Here is a 17,605-nt window from a genome sequence, read left to right as displayed (position 1 = left end):
CCTTTTTTCATGTAATCTGCCAAAATTCAGCAAATTCACTTCATTTCACTTGGGGAAATTTAATTTGGATGAAAAATTCGGCTAAAATCAAATTGCCCTGAAAGAGGTTTGAAAAGGGAGAAATATAATAATTTAAAAAAATCTTAAGTCACCACCTCTCTCCTTGACCCTCCCCAAAGGAGAACCGTTGGCAGCGGAAGACCCATCAGCTCCTCTGTCATTGCTCCTCTTCCTTGGTCTCCGGCATGGCCACCCTTCACTATGTCACATGCACAGTCTACGCTAATAATGAGGAGACGGAGGAAAAGATGGGAGGACAGACAGCAGCAAGAGCGCCACGGGCTCAGTATACAGGCGACAACCAGTTCACAACCTGTTTTTATCATCTTCTAAAAGCCAGAGTCGCCTTGTCACAATTTACATCACTTTAATAGTTCTTTCTCCAAGGTTACCCCTGACCCAAGTTCTGTAACAGAGCCGCTTTGAGAAAAATAATTTATAACCAGACATGAAAAGGAACGTTGTCAAGTGCAGCCAATGTAACTGCACACAAACAAGCCGGGGGCAAAGGAGTGATGGCTTAATGATACCAAGACAAACTTATCTATGAAAATAAGTGTGACAAGGATGTCTCAGTGTGACAGCACCACAGGGAAGAGGCCTGATGTTTCTGTAATGACATGGGGGCTCAGCAAGACGGGTTACACCTTAAGTAAAGGCCCCGTCACACGAAGCGACTTACCAGCGATCCCGACACCGATATCAAGGTGTCAGGATCGCTAGTAAGTCGCTACGTGATCGCTGGTGAGCTGTCACACAGACAGCTTCACCAGCGATAAGCACAGCGATGCCGAGCGCCCGGCATCGCTTGCCATCGCTGTAAAAAATAGAATCAAAATAAAAAATATAGTTATTCTCACCTTCCGACGTCCCGTTCAGTCATCCCGCCTCTCTCCACGCTCCGGTCCCAGTGATCCTTTGTACGAATGACCGCGAGATGTCACGGTCTCGCGGGATAACAAAGTCTCGCGGTCATTCATGCAAAGGATCACTGGGACCGGAGCGTGGAGAGAGGCGGGATGGCTGAACGGGACGTCGGAAGGTGAGAATAACTATATTTTTTATTTTTTTTATTATTTTTTACACCTGATCGCTGGTCTCCCGCTGTCACACACAGCGATGCGTGCTGGCCAGCGGGACACCAGCGACCAAAGAAATGTCCAGAGGTTTCTTCCAGCGATCAGCGATACCGGCAGGGGGGCCGCTCGCTGATCGCTGTCACACACAGCAATCTCGCTGGTGAGATCGCTGTTACGTCACAAAAGTTGTGACTCAGCAGCGATCTCGCTACCGAGATTGCTTAGTGAGACGGGGCCTTAAGGCCAACCAGGAATTAATCCGCACAGCAGGAAAATGCATTAATTGTGCACATGCCTGTGTGAACTGCCACTTAAGATTGTGTGCAGTATAAGAAGTTCTCCATAGACCGGGGTGCCACTCCAAAGCAATAGTCACAACAACTTCACCGGAAAAGAAATACAGATGGTATGCCGATGCTTTAAAGAAATAGAATAAAGAAGATTTTAACCGGTGAGTGCCATCTGTATTTCTTTTCTGGTGAAACACCTTAAGTAAGGGATGGACATGCTGTACATGTTACTGCTTGAAGAATTACGGTAAGTTTATTGTTGTAAAATGTTATGTGATGTATAGTGTGAATTGTGACGCCAGTTAAAGGTATTAGTGATATTGATCTTGTATGTAGTTTGACCATAGGGACAGTTAGAGTTAATGGACTAGCCCAAAGTAGGAGGGGATGAGTTGACAAGCAAGTGACAATGTGTCAGTGTGAGATAGGGCCTAGACGAGGAGTGTACAGAAAGAGGACCAGAGGTCCATTGTGAGAAGTGCGGCATTCTGGAGTGTCTCTAAAGTGAGAGGATACTGAAGGAAGAGATAGCAAGATCTGGACCAGAAGTGACAGCATGATCTATTGAGAGGACACTTAGGAGAAAGGTCCAGAGTTTCTAACTTCTGAAGGTAACGGGTCTAGACAGGACTGAGTTCGTGAGAGCAGTAGCAAGTCCCAGGTGGGAGATCCAGAGTGTCAAAGAGCTTGAAGCCAAGTCCGGCCATATTGGCTTGCTAAGGGGAAAGATGTGAAATTACGGAACGAGTAAAGGACTCTGGACTGTATATATATTCTGGGTTGTGGTCAAGTAGTGAGAAACTGCGGAGACCGAGGACAAAGAGTAAAGAGGAAAGGTGAAAAAGGAGAACTATAGAGAAGAGAAGGAAGGAAACTGGAAAATGCTTTGAGTTGTAAAGGAAGTGTTCATAACACCGTACCTGCCATCTGTTGTATAAACTGTTGACCAAGTCGTCGTCCAGTAAAAGATTTTCGAATTTGGTCTTCAATGAACTGTCCAACATCTGGACCTTCATGTAACCATACAGGGGCTCAAGGGACGAGTATGTCATATATGCCTACCGCCCGGTGACGCTTTAGCACCTCGGCCACCACAATGAGTAACCGCATACATTGTTTCACCCTTGTGTAAAAAGGAGCCCTGCATAGTGGGTTGAAGTATTCAGCGGTTCCTGGTAAGGCCTCTTTCACACTTCAGTTTTTTGTGTCAGTTAAAATCCGCCAAAAAGGCGGAAAAGCGGATCCGTTCCTAACTGATGTGAACGGATGCCACAGGATCTGTTTTTTTAACGGATCCGCAGAATGAAGAATTTTAAAGGAACCGCTGGCCGGGGGGGGGGGGGAGAGAGAGAGGGGAGAGAGAGGGGGGGGAGAGGGGGGGGAGAGGGGGGGGGGAGAGAGAGGGGAGAGAGAGGGGGGGGAGAGAGGGGGGGGAGAGAGGGGGGGAGAGAGGGGGGGAGAGAGAGGGGGGGAAGAGAGGGGGGGGGGAGAGGGGGGGAAGAGAGGGGGGGAAGAGAGGGGGGAGAGAGGGGGGAATTTTTTTTGTCCGCCAGAAAGGATTTCAGGGTTAATTTTCTCCCTCACTTCCTTTCTCCGGGCATGCGCACTGGAAAATGCGGATCCAACAACAACAAAAAAAAAAACGTTGCAAGGTCCGTCCAGGCATGCCGGCGGACGCAAAAAATTTGGCGGATCCTCACAAAAACGGATCCAACGGATGGCCATCCGTCAAGATCCGCCAGTGATGCAACTCAATGGGGGAAAAAACGGATCCGCAAAAAAAATGGCGGATCAGTTTTTGTCAAAACCTGGCGGATTTTGACTGATGGTCAAAAACGGAAGTGTGAAAGAGGCCTTAGGGGGCCTCTGGATAAGATGAGATCGGCAGCCCCTTGGCACTTTTGGAACTGCTACTGGTGTAAAGAAAGCTGTAGATCACGGTAAGAGAAAATATTAGAGCGGCCTATTTGATTATGAATACTGTGCCATCTCAATACTACAGGTGCCACTAACCAAATGCCTTATTTTCTGGTAACGCTGGCACCAACAGAGTATCAAGGGCCAAATCCTGATCTGGCAGCACCAAGGACATTTCTACATCTAGAAGGAAGAGCTACCTTCTCAGCGATCACGCTCTCCGTCGTATAAATCGCCATCAGTTCTGTGTCTTCTGTATCTTGATCCACGCTGGGTGTGGCTCCTCCATTTATCACCACCTACAATGAAAGGTAAAATATATATTCAATGAGAGCATGAAGCAATAACATGGAGCAGGTTTTATACATTTTCCATGTAACAAGGCATATAATATAGAATGACTGACTAAGTGGATTTACAGGTTGCTCTAATCTTCTGTCTTCAGGAGCGCACCGGTTGTCTGTCTCAGCCTCCCGATTGTAAGGGGAGCGGTGTGCTACTGAAGAATGACCGGTCGGATCAGTGGGTGTTTGCACGCTGGTCGGAACGGTGCGCTCTCCGCTGCAGCAAGTGCAGCCAGCGGGAAAAGTAAAGATGGCAGCTCAGAGGACTGCGCTCCTTGCCTATGGATACTGTTACACTTAGCGATGCTCCAGCGATCCCAACAATGATACTACCTGGTAAGTATCGCTGGTGCGTCTCTACATGGTCGCTAGTAAGCTGTCAAACAGGCAGATCAATTCAAAGACGCAGCAACGATCCAGAGATTCGTATAACGACCTCGGTGATCGTTGGTACCTTGTCACACAGCAGCTATTTTGATGACTCACGCCTGCAACCCTGAGTTCTGCGTCGCCAACGAGGTCGCTCGTCGGTGTCAAACACAGCGATGCATGAAGGCCAGCGGGACACCAACGATCAAAAAATGGCCTAGGACATTCGAGCACGATCAGCGATATCCAGCAAAGGGGGGGGGGGGGGGGGGTCGCTGTTGTGTCACAAAACCTGTGACGTTTCAGCGATCTCGCTAACGATCTCGTTATGTGAGACGGGGCCTTAAGAGACTGAAACTCACAAAACATTCCAGAGGTGGCCGGTTACCTAGGCAACAAGCAGTACGCTATACAATTAAAAGTAACTCATAATCTTGCTTGCAACCCCCTTTACGTCTGGCACTACAGAAATGGGTCTTTATGTAATGAAACAAGCATTGTACAGGAGGAGACGTGCAAGCGACTGCTTCCTTCACTGGATCTTTTTGCTCCTGTGGGGGCGGCCGCAGTTACCAGTCTGCAGGGCCACAGATTGAGGACAATGATTTCTCCAGACGTAATTGCTGGCAGTCTCCAGCACTCAGGACTATTACAATCGGTGCCTGGGGAGCAATTCATACTCCAACCACCATCACATCTAATTAAATAATGCCACTGTTTCATGATTGCTAGGGATCTGACTTTAGGGACCCCCGCAGAGAAGAACAAACCTATAGCATCACTTCAGTGCTACAGCCCCTTCAGTTATCACCTGCGCAATGGCTGCAGAAAGCACTAGAAGAAAATAACAGCTCGCCGGAGCTCAGAAAGGCGTCTTTGCTTGAACGCTGTAACAAGCTGCATATGAAAAGGGATCCAGCTCCACGGAATAAAACTTATTAGTGAATTAATTCAGTTCCAATATTGAGGGTTAAAATGTCAAGTCAAAGACAAAGCATAGCGCGGCTATGAAGTGCCAAGTCCATGACTTGGTGATCGACCAGGCGATCTATGCGTTTCTGATGTTATCCACCCTTAATCATGAACCGCCCTATACATGCTTCTGAAAATCCAGTCTTATATGGTACTAGCTGAAGAGCCCGGCGTTGCCCGGGCATTGCAACTAACTGGAGTTATAACAAATTATAATGATTATCCTCCATCCCATAGTCCCATGCCCATATACCCATCATACATATCCTCCATCCCATAGTCCAGTGCCCATATACCCATCATACATATCCTCCATCCCATAGTCCCGTGCCCATATACCCATCACACATCCTCCATCCCATAGTCCCGTGCCCATATACCCATCACACATCCTCCATCCCATACTCCCATGCCCATATACCCATCATACATATCCTCCATCCCATAGTCCCATGCCCATATACCCATCTCACACATCCTCCATCCCATAGTCCCATGCCCATATACCCATCATATATATACTCCATCCCATAGTCCCGTGCCCATATACCCATCATACATATCCATCCCATAGTCCAGTGCCCATATACCCATCCCACACATCCTCCATCCCATAGTCCGTGCCCATATACCCATCTCACACATCCTCCATCCCATAGTCCGTGCCCATATACCCATCTCACACATCCTCCATCCCATAGTCCCGTGCCCATATACCCATCATACATATCCTCCCATCCCATAGTCCTCGATTTGAGGGCTCTTGGCAGATCAAAGGGGTTTTAAACTTTTAAATAATCCCTTTAATTTTGCCAATCATGGTGGTCCAAGATCATAGACTTAAAAGTGATTGTCCAACATTATATACATCGAGCGCGGGGACTTAGCCTATTGTTTATGACCGAAGAGCATCATAGAAGGAAACTACTTAACTTTCTTAGGCTCTAGAATTCAATAAAAAGTAGACGTGGGTTGGACAACATGACGGTGACTGTATCGGAGGACACCACTGGATTAGCTGATCTTTTGTGCAAGTTCTGAGAAGCCATATAAAACAAATCATTTTATTCCCTTTAAATTGACTTAAGGACCTTTTACATTTAGCGATGCACCAGCAATCCCGACCACGATACGACCCGGTCAGGATCGCTGATGCATCGCTAAATGATCGCTAGTGAGCTGCCAAACAGGCAGATCTCACATCGATGCAGCAGCAATACAGCGGACGATACTTACCTTTCAGACGCGGCGATCCTGACGTCCTCCCACCCGCCTCCACACGTCACTTGTCGGTGCCACAGGAAGCGCCCGACGAGAAATGGAGCCGGCCGATCTCGTGCGATCAGCGACAGACAGCAGGGGGAGCCGGTCGGAGGTAAGTATCACACAGCGATATCGCTAGCAATATCGCTATAACGTCACAAAATCGGTGAAGTTATAGTGATATTGGTAGCGATATCGCTATGTGTAAAACCCCCTTAAGTCGGAGCTGCCCTCTGGAAATCCAACATTTAAACGCAAAGTCAATATTTGTTCTGGAACCATTTAAAAAGTCCTGACCGTTCCACAACATAAAGTTTTGTACTTTTAGACCCTCAGATTAGAAGGTTGGGAGGCCGTGTTTTACCGGTGGTTAAGCAACCACTGCCCGAATGATCACCTGACGAACGCTCGCTTCATAGACTCGGCCATTCTCCCCGTATATGACCACACTGACACTGGAGAAGAGGAAATCTGTCTGGAAGTCGTCATTCAGAAGAGGACTTCTGTGAACAAGACACTAACGAAAATTGAAAAATAAAAATAGACTTTTTGAAGAGTAACTATCATTTTACATTTTTATTTCTCATAAAATCAATATCCCCCATGAAAATAAGAAACGTGGTACTATACATTAGAGAAAGCCATAAAAAGATTTACTCAAGGGTGGATAAAAAAGTGCCACAAGATAAGAGTAGAATGTGCAGCATGAATGATGATACAATGATAAAGTAATAAAAATAATAATAACAAATGGCAAAATTTTTTGTGAAAAAAATGCCTTTATTAAAATATATTGGCACAACAATTAAGTGCATTAAAATTATATATATATACAGTCATATGTAAAAGTTTGGGCACCCCTATTAATGTTAACCTTTTTTCTTTATAACAATTTTGGTTTTTGCAACAGCTATTTCAGTTTCATATATCTAATAACTGATGGACTCAGTTATATTTCTGGATTCAAATGAGGTTTATTGTACTAACAGAAAATGTGCAATCTGCATTTAAACAAAATTTGACCGGTGCAAAAGTATGGGCACCCTTATCATTTTCTTGATTTGAACACTCCTAACTACTTTTTACTGACTTCCTGAAGCACTAAATTGGTTTTGTATCCTCATTAAGCTTTGAACTTCATAGCCAGGTGTATCAAATCATGAGAAAAGGTATTAAAAGTGGCCACTTGCAAGTAGTTCTCCTATTAGATTCTCCTATGAAGAGTGGCATCATGGGCTCCTCAAAACAACTCTCAAATGATCTGAAAACAAAGATTATTCAACATAGCTTTTCAGGGGAAGGATACAAAAAGTTGTCTCAGAGATTTAACCTGTCAGTTTCCACTGTGAGGAACATAGTAAGGAAATGGAAGAACACAGGTACAGTTCTTGTTAAGCCCAGAAGTGGCAGGCCAAGAAAAATATCAGAAAGGCAGAGAAGAAGAATGGTGAGAACAGTCAAGGACAATCCACAGACCACCTCCAAAGACCTGCAGCATCATCTTGCTGCAGATGGTGTCACTGTGCATCGGTCAACAATACAGCGCACTTTGCACAAGGAGAAGCTGTATGGGAGAGTGATGCGAAAGAAGCCGTTTCTGCAAGCACGCCACAAACAGAGTCACCTGAGGTATGCAAAAGCACATTTGGACAAGCCAGTTACATTTTGGAAGAAGGTCCTGTGGACTGATGAAACAAAGATTGAGTTGTTTGGTCATACAAAAAGGCGTTATGCATGCGCTGTATTGTTGACCGATGCACAGTGACACCATCTGCAGCAAGATGATGCTGCAGGTCTTTGGAGGTGGTCTGTGGATTGTCCTTGACTGTTCTCACCATTCTTCTTCTCTGCCTTTCTGATATTTTTCTTGGCCTGCCACTTCTGGGCTTAACAAGAACTGTACCTGTGTTCTTCCATTTCCTAACTATGCTCCTCACAGTGGAAACTGACAGGTTAAATCTCTGAGACAACTTTTTGTATCCTTCCCCTGAAAAGCTATGTTGAATAATCTTTGTTTTCAGATCATTTGAGAGTTGATTTGAGGAGCCCATGATGCCACTCTTCATAGGAGAATCTAATAGGAGAACTACTTGCAAGTGGCCACTTTAAATACCTTTTCTTATGATTTGATACACCTGGCTATGAAGTTCAAAGCTCAGTGAGGTTACAAAACCAATTTAGTGCTTCAGGAAGTCAGTAAAAAGTAGTTAGGAGTGTTCAAATCAAGAAAATGATAAGGGTGCCCATACTTTTGCACCGGTCAAATTTTGTTTAAATTCAGATTGCACATTTTCTGTTAGTACAATAAACCTCATTTGAATCCAGAAATATAACTGAGTCCATCAGTTATTAGATATATGAAACTGAAATAGCTGTTGCAAAAACCAAAATTGTTATAAAGAAAAAAGGTTAACATTAACAGGGGTGCCCAAACTTTTACATATGACTATATATATATATATATATATATATATATATATATATATATATATATATATATATATATATATATATAATCATAAAAAAGAAAAAATAATAATAATAAAATATAAAACCACATATGCGGTATACTTATGTATATTGGAAAACCCGTTCCAGAACAAGAAAGGCTTAATTAATAATACAGGTAAAAAAGTGCATAATTATAGTGACACAGAAAAATAAATATACATTAATAGATGTGCCAAAAGTGCAGCTGTGCAAATAAGTAAAAAACGCCCTAAGGCGTGTGCTATTAAACCAAAAAAAAAAAAAGAGAAAGCCAATTTTGTGTTCTCCTGGACTTGATCATTCATTCTCAGTATTCTTAATTCATGAGTAAAATCTGTCTCCAGTGAATACAGACCTTCCATTTATGGATATAGGGGAGGACAGCTGGTGCTCATAAAGTTCTATGGAACCCGCAGCAGAACATCAATCAGATTCCAGCTCCTCCCCTCTCCAAAGAATTTTAAAAGCACCAACTGTCACCTTCTATCTCAGTAATGATAAAACAAAAAATCACCCATTTTCACTGAATGCAGATTTTTACCCATGAATTGAGAGTGGAATTTGCAGCCAATCAGCTACCACACGACATTGTTATTGTCAGAAGACTGGCAGGACCACAGGGCTGAGATATACTCCATATCGCTCTATGATATACACACCTTTAGTATTTGATCAGTGGACAACGTCTTTAAAGGGAACCTGTCAACATCATTGTGCCGAGAACCTACAGATAGCACAACTGCGACAACCTGACACTGACTAAAATGATATCTTGGGTGATGGAATTTGTCTTGTGGTGGTTGTTTAATCTTTATTTTCAGTTCTCAGTTAATGGGGGTCTTCATGTGGAGCTCTGTTTATATATTCATCTGTATGGCTTTTGACAGATCATTGATGCCTGCCCCCTATTTAACATAGTTTTTTTTTTTTTTTTTTATTTGGGGGGGGGGGAAATCACCTTCAGCACTGTAGCATGATCACATGTATAGTGTGCATTAAATTGTTTTATTTAGTCTTGTGCATAGATTCTGGAGAAAGAAAAAAAACTGTCAAAATGGCCTGCACAGTAGCATCCATCAGCGATCCGAAAGGTGCCGGCACCATTTTGCTAGCGGGAAAAAAAAAGTCTCCACCAAGATGGTTGCCACCGGCACAGTATCTATCACATCTATTGGATCACCGATAAACGCTATGGCGCGGGCGCAGTTTAGAGAAAGTTTTTTTTCTTGTTTTCTGAATCAATGTGCAAGACTAAATAAACAATTTATTGCATATTATACATGCGATTATGCTGCATTACAGGAACCGCCGCCTGCTGAAGGTGATTATTTTTTTCCAATACATATAATAATCAGTGTGTAAAATAAGGGGCAGGCCGGGGAGGGATCAGTGACATGTCAGAAGCCATACTGGTGAATTCCTAATCAGAGTACCGCATGAAGACCCCCCCCACAGGCCGCCCCGTAGCACGAGCATATCATTAACTTAAAACTGAAAATAAAGATTAAACAACCACCAGAAGACAGATTTCATCACCCAGGTATCATTTATTGTAATCAGTATAATGGTGCCGAGCTGACACTGTCTGTGGGTTACTGTGCACAATCCTGCTGACAGGTTTCCTTAAGCACCCAAAACACCCATTTCAGGGTACAGCTAGAAAGATTGTTGACAAAAGATGGCCAAAACTTTCTATGGCATTATAAGCTGATCGTCAAGTCAGCTTCGGTTTACAAGAAAGTTTGTCAGCAATTGTGAAGTTATCACATATAATAAATGACCAAGAAATTCCATTGAAAAATGTTGCAGCCCTGAGTGAACTGGCCAGACTTTCGCAGTTATATGTGCTCCATAGAGCGTATAGGACTCCAGATAGGCTATACAAGGCCGGGTTGAGACAAACCTCCGAATGCCAGAGATGTCAGACCGAAGGGGCTGGGATTGTTCACATGCTATGGCAATGTCCAAAATTAAATACGTTTTGGGTGGCAGTGACAGCCGCTATTGGAAGGGTATATAACTGCAGAATTGAAAGGGAGCCTTTGATATGTATTTTGGGGTATGTTGAGATTGGGGTATCGAGTTACCATAAACTAGCAATAGCTAGACTGTTGTATATTGCGAGGAAATTGATTGCCAGATGTTGGATAAGTGAAGAACCACCAACAATGCGGGAGTTCTATAGGCAGTCTGACTACATTAGGATTAAAAAAAAAAAAAAAAAAAAAAAAAAAAAAAAAAAAAAAAAGAGTATAATATATATACACATCTCTCTAAAAAGGGCTGGTACCTTTGAAACAATATGGAATCCCTGGGCGGAGAGGTGCTGATCTATGCTGCATTACTGTGTATGTGTATTTTTATTTGAATAATTATATATGTGCTTTATAGATGGAAGGGGGGTGGGGTAAAGGAATGGGGAAGACATTGGAAAATTCATAACTTGTCTACTGTTGACAGATTGAATGTTTGTTGTTTTGTATTTTGCTGTGCAATAAAAATTTATCTGATTTAAAAAAAAAAAAAAAATTGCTGCAGCCACAAAAGCGTTTTGCAAAATGGCGGCATATGCTCAATTATAAATATTATAAACACAGGAAGTCCATTCAACGGCCATAACAATCTTCTAAAGTCTTTGTTGTACGTAGCGACCAATCATAGCAGAGCTTTCACGTTGTATTCTGCGGTTGAAAAGTGATATCTGGGCTGTGATAGAATGCTAATGACAATAATCTTCATAAAGCCGGCCCAATGTACAGCTATGTAATTAATGATTGAGCTTAAAGGAGCAGAAGTAGGCCACGGTCACACTGTCAGTGTTTGCTCAATATTTTACCTCAGTTTTTCTAAGCCAACACCAAGAGTGGTTGATGTGGTGACGTGTTTCTATTAGGCTACTATCACACATCAGTTTTTTGCCGTCAGGCAGGATCCGGCTATTTTTAGAAAAAAAGGATAAGGCATAAATTTTGGAGAACTGTAGAAACGGATGCGTTTTTCTGCTGGATCCGTCTAGCAGGTTATATCTGTTTCCTGGGGGCTGGCCAATTGGATCTGAGCATGCGCAGACTTAAAAAAACGGATCCGATGGCTGGATCCGTCTTTGTCTGGATCCGGCGCATTCCGGCGCCCATAGACTTTCATTGTAGCAAAAAGCCGGAAGCGTCGGATCCGGCGCTTCCGGCTTTTTTGCCGGAGACAAAAAACGTTACAGTAGCCGTTTTTTCCAGACGCCGGAATGAGACAAGTAGCCGGATCCGGCAAAAAACAGATGAAACGCAATGCCATCCGGCGCAATCCGGCGCTAATGCAAGTCAATGGGGAAAAACTGGAACCGGCATTGCATTTTGCCGGATCCGGTTTTACAAAAAGAAGCCGGATCCTGCCTGATGGCAAAAAACTGATGTGTGAAAGAGGCCTTAGACTTTTCCTCTGATTGTTCCTCTCCTGATTTTGGCTTACAAATACTGAGGTAAAATACTGACCAAATACTGAATGTGTGAACGTGGCCTAAGACAGATTCACTCTCCTTCGGTGTGGTATTAGTCACGTTCCGTCTGTGGTTAACATTCACCAAAATTAACTGCAGTGTGCACAAAAAAACAAAAAAAACAATGCAGAGTAAGCTGCACATCGTACAGCAGCAGAAGTGGGAGCCAGGACTGTCAGACACAGCCAGACTCTCCACAGAGAAGGCAGAGATGGTTCATTAATTCTCTGCATTCACCATCGCTCTGTACACGATGCTGAACAAGTGCTGTTTCTACAGTATGAAGAGCTGTAGGCGCTTCCTCCGGGCCAGTGATCATGGAAGAGAGCAGGAGCTGCAGGGACCAAAGACAAACTCCGCTCTGGTATGCAGCCAGGAGGATACAACTCCACTGTAACTGGGGCAAATATACCAACCCTAGTTACAGGCAAAATCAGCAATAAGAACGTATTTATATGATAAAAGAAGGGGGTGGCGGCATTTAAGAATATTCAAGCCCCATCCCATTGAAAAACATGTCCAATTTATAAAGTTGATCTCCAGAGCATAGGGGAACAGAACATGTATATACACACACACATACATTCATACACAGATACAGCTCTGGAAAAAATAAGACCACCACATCAAAACCCCATCATGGGCAGCCCATTCTCCAGACCTGAACCCCAATGAAAACCTCTGGAATGTAATCAAAAGGATGATGGATAGTGACAAGCCATCAAGCAAAGAAGAACTGCTTACATTTTTTGCACCAGAAGTAGTGTGAAAGACTGGTGGAAAGAATGTCAAGACGCAAGAAAGCTGTTATTAAAAATCATGGTTATTCCACAAAATATTGATTTCTGAACTCTTACAGAGTTAAAACATTAGTATTGTTGTTTCTAAATGATTATGAACTTGTTTTCTTTGCAGGTCTGAAAGCACTGGGTTTTATTTTAATTTTGTCCATTTCTCTTTCAGAAAAAAAAAAAAAAATTATTGCTTGGAAATTCAGAGACCTGTTGTCAGAAGTTTATAGACTAAATGAACAAATTTACATTTTATTCAAAAATATACCTATAAAGAGAAAAATCAGACAAACTGAACATTTGGAAGGGTCTCAATTTTTGCCAGAGCTGTATATACACATCCAATATATACTTACCTTGTAATGTCTTCACATCCTATTCTGTCCAGATGTCTCAGGATCCCAGAATTCCAAGCGGCGGAAGTTCACTGACTGCCATATTGGGACACCCAAGTGCTGGGTGTCTCAATATGGAAACTGCTGGTGGTACCAGTCTCTTGCGCAGCCAGAGGAAAAACTGTCGCGAAAATGCCGCCGCTGGGATCAGCTGAATGATTCAGTGACCGCCGCCATCTTTGTACAGGAAGAGCGTATGCGCCGTTTTAATATGACCTGTCTACACAAAGATGGCGGAGGTCTGATTTACTGCGTCTGATCGTGTACGGAACATACCACATCTCCTGGGCAGGGGAGGAAGCAAAAGACAATACTGACATTACAGCAGGGGATCACAGAGGATACATTTTGTGAGGTAAAATATTTCACTGACTGTTTTTAAACAATATTTTACCTCACAAAATGTATCCTCTGCGATCTCCTGCTGTAATGTCAGTATTGTCTTTTGCTTCCTCCCCTGCCCAGGAGCTGTGGCATGCACTGTACACAGTCAGACACAGAAAATTTTTAAAATTAACTTTAGTTTGTGGGAAAACCCCTTTAAAGAGCAAATATCAACGCCATGTGATATTTGCTCTTTAAAGGGGGTTTTCCCACAAACTAAAGTTAATTTCTCCTCCTAAAACGTACAGCAATGACAATGAAAGGAAAGCACCAAAGGCCATGGGGAAAGAGTGGACAGGTGGGTGAGCACATCTGGGGGAGGAGATCCTCAACGCTGCAAAGCCTGCCCCCATCGTGACATTACCGCCCTCCGAAAGCGATAGCATTGGGCCTCCATCTAGTACAGAAAATTAAATACATATGTAAGTGGTCCCTTTGTGTTCTCTTTAAAAAAAAAAAAAAAAAAGTGAAAGACTTCCTTTTTTTTTGTACCCGGAAAAAATATAAAGTTGATTATAAAACAGAAATAAAAATTAAAACAGATATTTTGCTAAAAATAGGGACAAGCATTTTATGAATATTCGAATGAGAAAATGTTTTAGACAGCTGTTAAAATCGTTATGTACCGGAAAGTCTGGTCAGGAAAAGGGAAAGTGGCCGGATCCTGTAGTGGGTAGTATTGGCTACTTGGCTACTTTTAATGCAGGGTTCAACAACTTGCAGCACTTTAGCTGCTGGGAAACTACAACTCCCAGCATCCCCAGAATTGCAGTTTCAACATAGCTCTAGTGCGAGAGGTTGATTGCACAGGTAAAATAAAATCTGGTCAAATAAATGTAGATCCTGCATGGCCGTGACGCTGTCGCTTTAAGTGAGGCATCAAAAATATTTTTACCTTGTGCTCGGCAAACAATAAAATGTGGAGTAAGGGCCTCAGGCTACAGATAAGCTGGTGCTGGCTCAATGTCACGAGATGTACGTCACCGAGCAGTGACAAACCGGCTTTTCAGTGTGATGACTTGCAGTGACTCAGCAGCTTTAGTTGTTCTGAGAAGTGGGGAAGAATCTACAAGGAAATTGGACTGTCACATACAATGAAATAATCAGTCCTTGTAAGAACAAGGTCAGCAGTCGCATCACATCACTGCAAGGTGTATGGCTCTAAAAGAATATCGCCTCTCTTCATTCATTGTATCCATCATATTCATGGGGTAGAAATCCAGCGCTTCACGAAGCGGAAAGGTCCCAATTGTCTTCTGACCAAGATTTCTCCAATATCACTTAAAGGGGTTCTTCCAGGAATAAAATGAATTTTTAAGTAGATTTTGATAAATACCTCTTGGAATAATAATCATTTCCACAATTGGATGTGTTTAATAAAAATGTCCCTGTGCTGAGATAATCTTATAAATGTGCCCGTACTGTGCTGTGTCTGACCGTACAGGAACATGGTCTGATCATACCACAGCTCCTGGCCAGGAGGAAGAAAAAGAGGATACAGACAGGTCAGCATGGGATCAACGATAACTTTTTGTGAGAAAACTCTTCACTGCCTGTGTATTTTTAAATGTTTTACCTCAAAAGAAAACATTATTCGTGATCCTCTGCTGTTCTGCCTGAGTGCTTTTCTGCTTCATCCTCTGTCCAGGAGCAGTGATCCATGCTGTCCTGTCTGTATACTCTCTTCCTCCCCTGCCCAGGAGCTGTGGTATGATCAGACCACGTCCCTGTACGGTCAGACACAGACATCACATAGTACACAGCAGGGGCACATTTATAAGATTATCTCAGCACAGGAACATTTTATTTCAACACATCCAATTGTGGAAGTTATTTTTATTCCAAGATCTACTGATTAAAATGAACTAGGAAAACCCCTTTAAAAGGTAAATGTATGGAAGACATTCTGCACATTTTACCCTATCCATTGCAAAGTGTGAAACCCGTATACGAAATACACAACATAAACGGATGTACAATGTGAACCGCTCTCCTGGCATACAGCGTTGATGTCCCACAGAGCAGTAGATGAGGCCAACCTTCCACCTGGGAATGAATGGTGATGTTCCCGTTTTACTTTACGCAATTGGCATTACAGTAATATTCTAAACTATCAAGACGATCAGAACAATACTTTTAAAGGGACTCTGTCAGCTGGGGCTGTGGAGTCGGAGCCCATTTTGGTGGATTTAAAGTCTTAGTCATGGAAATTGAGGAGTCGGAGGTTTGGCTTACTGACTCCACAGCCCTGGCAGGGCTGTGAACTCTGAGTCGGAGTCATGGAAATTGAGGCGTCGGGAGTCTGAGGTTTGGCTTACCGAATCCACTGTCCTGATGTCAGCACAGAATGACTGATCTAACGAAGTACAGGCGCTCGGTGCTTCATGGCGTGGCCAAAGGTTTACGAGCACCTTCCCACCCGCTTGGTTTCCATCCTTCTCTGGCTCTATGAAGTATCAGAGCTGTCAAAGAAGAGGGGGTGGAGATTGAGGGAAAACAAGCAGGTGGGAAGTTGTATGTAAATGATTGGCCCCGCCATGAAGTCCCGAGCGGCAGGACCTAGAATGACTGTTTAAAGTGCTGTGCTGACAGTCCCTTTAAAAAGCGCATTCCAGCGAAACATTGAATTGGGATGAGAAAAATTTTTTACCATAGTTTTGGAGAAATTTTAAGTAACTCATATTACTAACACATTGAAGCGTCTGAAAATGGGCAGTTAGTAACCCCGAAATCACATGACCAGACAGCCATTTTTGCCTGAGCACGTGTCTCGGTGCTTGGGAGTGAAGAACTTTGCTCTACTTTTGGTGTGTGTCTTCAGGACAAAACGTGCAAGTGAGGTGCAGGGAAATACAGGAATGTGCAGAGGTGGACAACTCCGCTTTAGCGTACTCAGAATCCACAAACAACCTGTGCCTAGATTATTTGGCAATTATCAAAATAGTGTTATTTTTTTCGTCCTTCAAAATTTCTATCAATTTTTTTCACATTACAACAGCACAGTCTGCAATCTCGGGAACAGTCACGGACGGCCCAATATCTGCTCTCTGTACATATTCCTCAGTACGATTTTTGGTTACTTTAAGCAGAAAGGGGTGTAACTGACGCAACATGGCAACTTAAGGGACATAACAAGCGTTATGTCCTTCACAGACTTTTTTTAACCCCTTAGTGACCGAGCCAATTTTGTACTTAACGGCCAAGCCAATTTTTTACAATTCTGACCTCTTGTCACTTTATGAGGTTATAACTCTGGAACGCTTCAACATATCCCACTGATTCTGAGAGTGTTTGTTTTGTTTTTTGTGACATATTGCACTTCACGTTAGTGGTAAAATTTCTTCAATATGACTTAAGTTTATGAAAATCGGAAACTTGGCAAAAATTCTGAAAATGCTGCAATTTTCAAACGATTTTTGTACCCCTAAAATCAGAGCGGTGTCACACAAAATAGTTCATAGCATTTCCCAAATGTCTACTATACATCAGCACAATTCTGGAAACAAATTTGTTTTTGTTAGGACATTAAGGGTTAAAAAACTTTTTTTTTTAATTTACTTATTTTTTAAAGGACCACGTCATTTGAAGAAAGTTTGGGGGGGCAGTATAACAGAAAATACCCAAAAGTGACACCATTCTAAAAACTGCACCCCTCAAAGTGCACATAGCCACATTCAGGAAGTTTATTAACCCTTCAGGTGCTTCACAAAAACTAAAGCAATGTGGAGGGAAAAAATGAACATTTTACTTTTTTCACAATA

The 17,605-nt window shown here is 42.9% G+C and overlaps 1 protein-coding gene across 2 annotated transcripts in view; it reads right to left on the bottom strand.

The window, feature by feature from the left end:
• SLC23A2 (solute carrier family 23 member 2) overlaps nucleotides 1–17,605 on the bottom strand; it is a 163,382-nt gene that overhangs the window by 81,792 nt on the left and 63,985 nt on the right. For both annotated transcript variants that reach the window (XM_073559495.1, XM_073559496.1), the window contains exon 3: nucleotides 3,547–3,645. In XM_073559495.1, coding sequence (XP_073415596.1) covers nucleotides 3,547–3,645 — 99 coding nt within the window. The remainder of the gene's footprint in view (nucleotides 1–3,546; nucleotides 3,646–17,605) is intronic.

This window comes from Dendrobates tinctorius, unplaced genomic scaffold (genome assembly GCF_039654945.1).
Source record: "Dendrobates tinctorius isolate UK_male_01 unplaced genomic scaffold, ASM3965494v1 ptg000272l, whole genome shotgun sequence".
NCBI classification, from domain to species: domain Eukaryota; kingdom Metazoa; phylum Chordata; class Amphibia; order Anura; family Dendrobatidae; genus Dendrobates; species Dendrobates tinctorius.
This window is presented reverse-complemented; position numbering and strand designations above follow the sequence as displayed.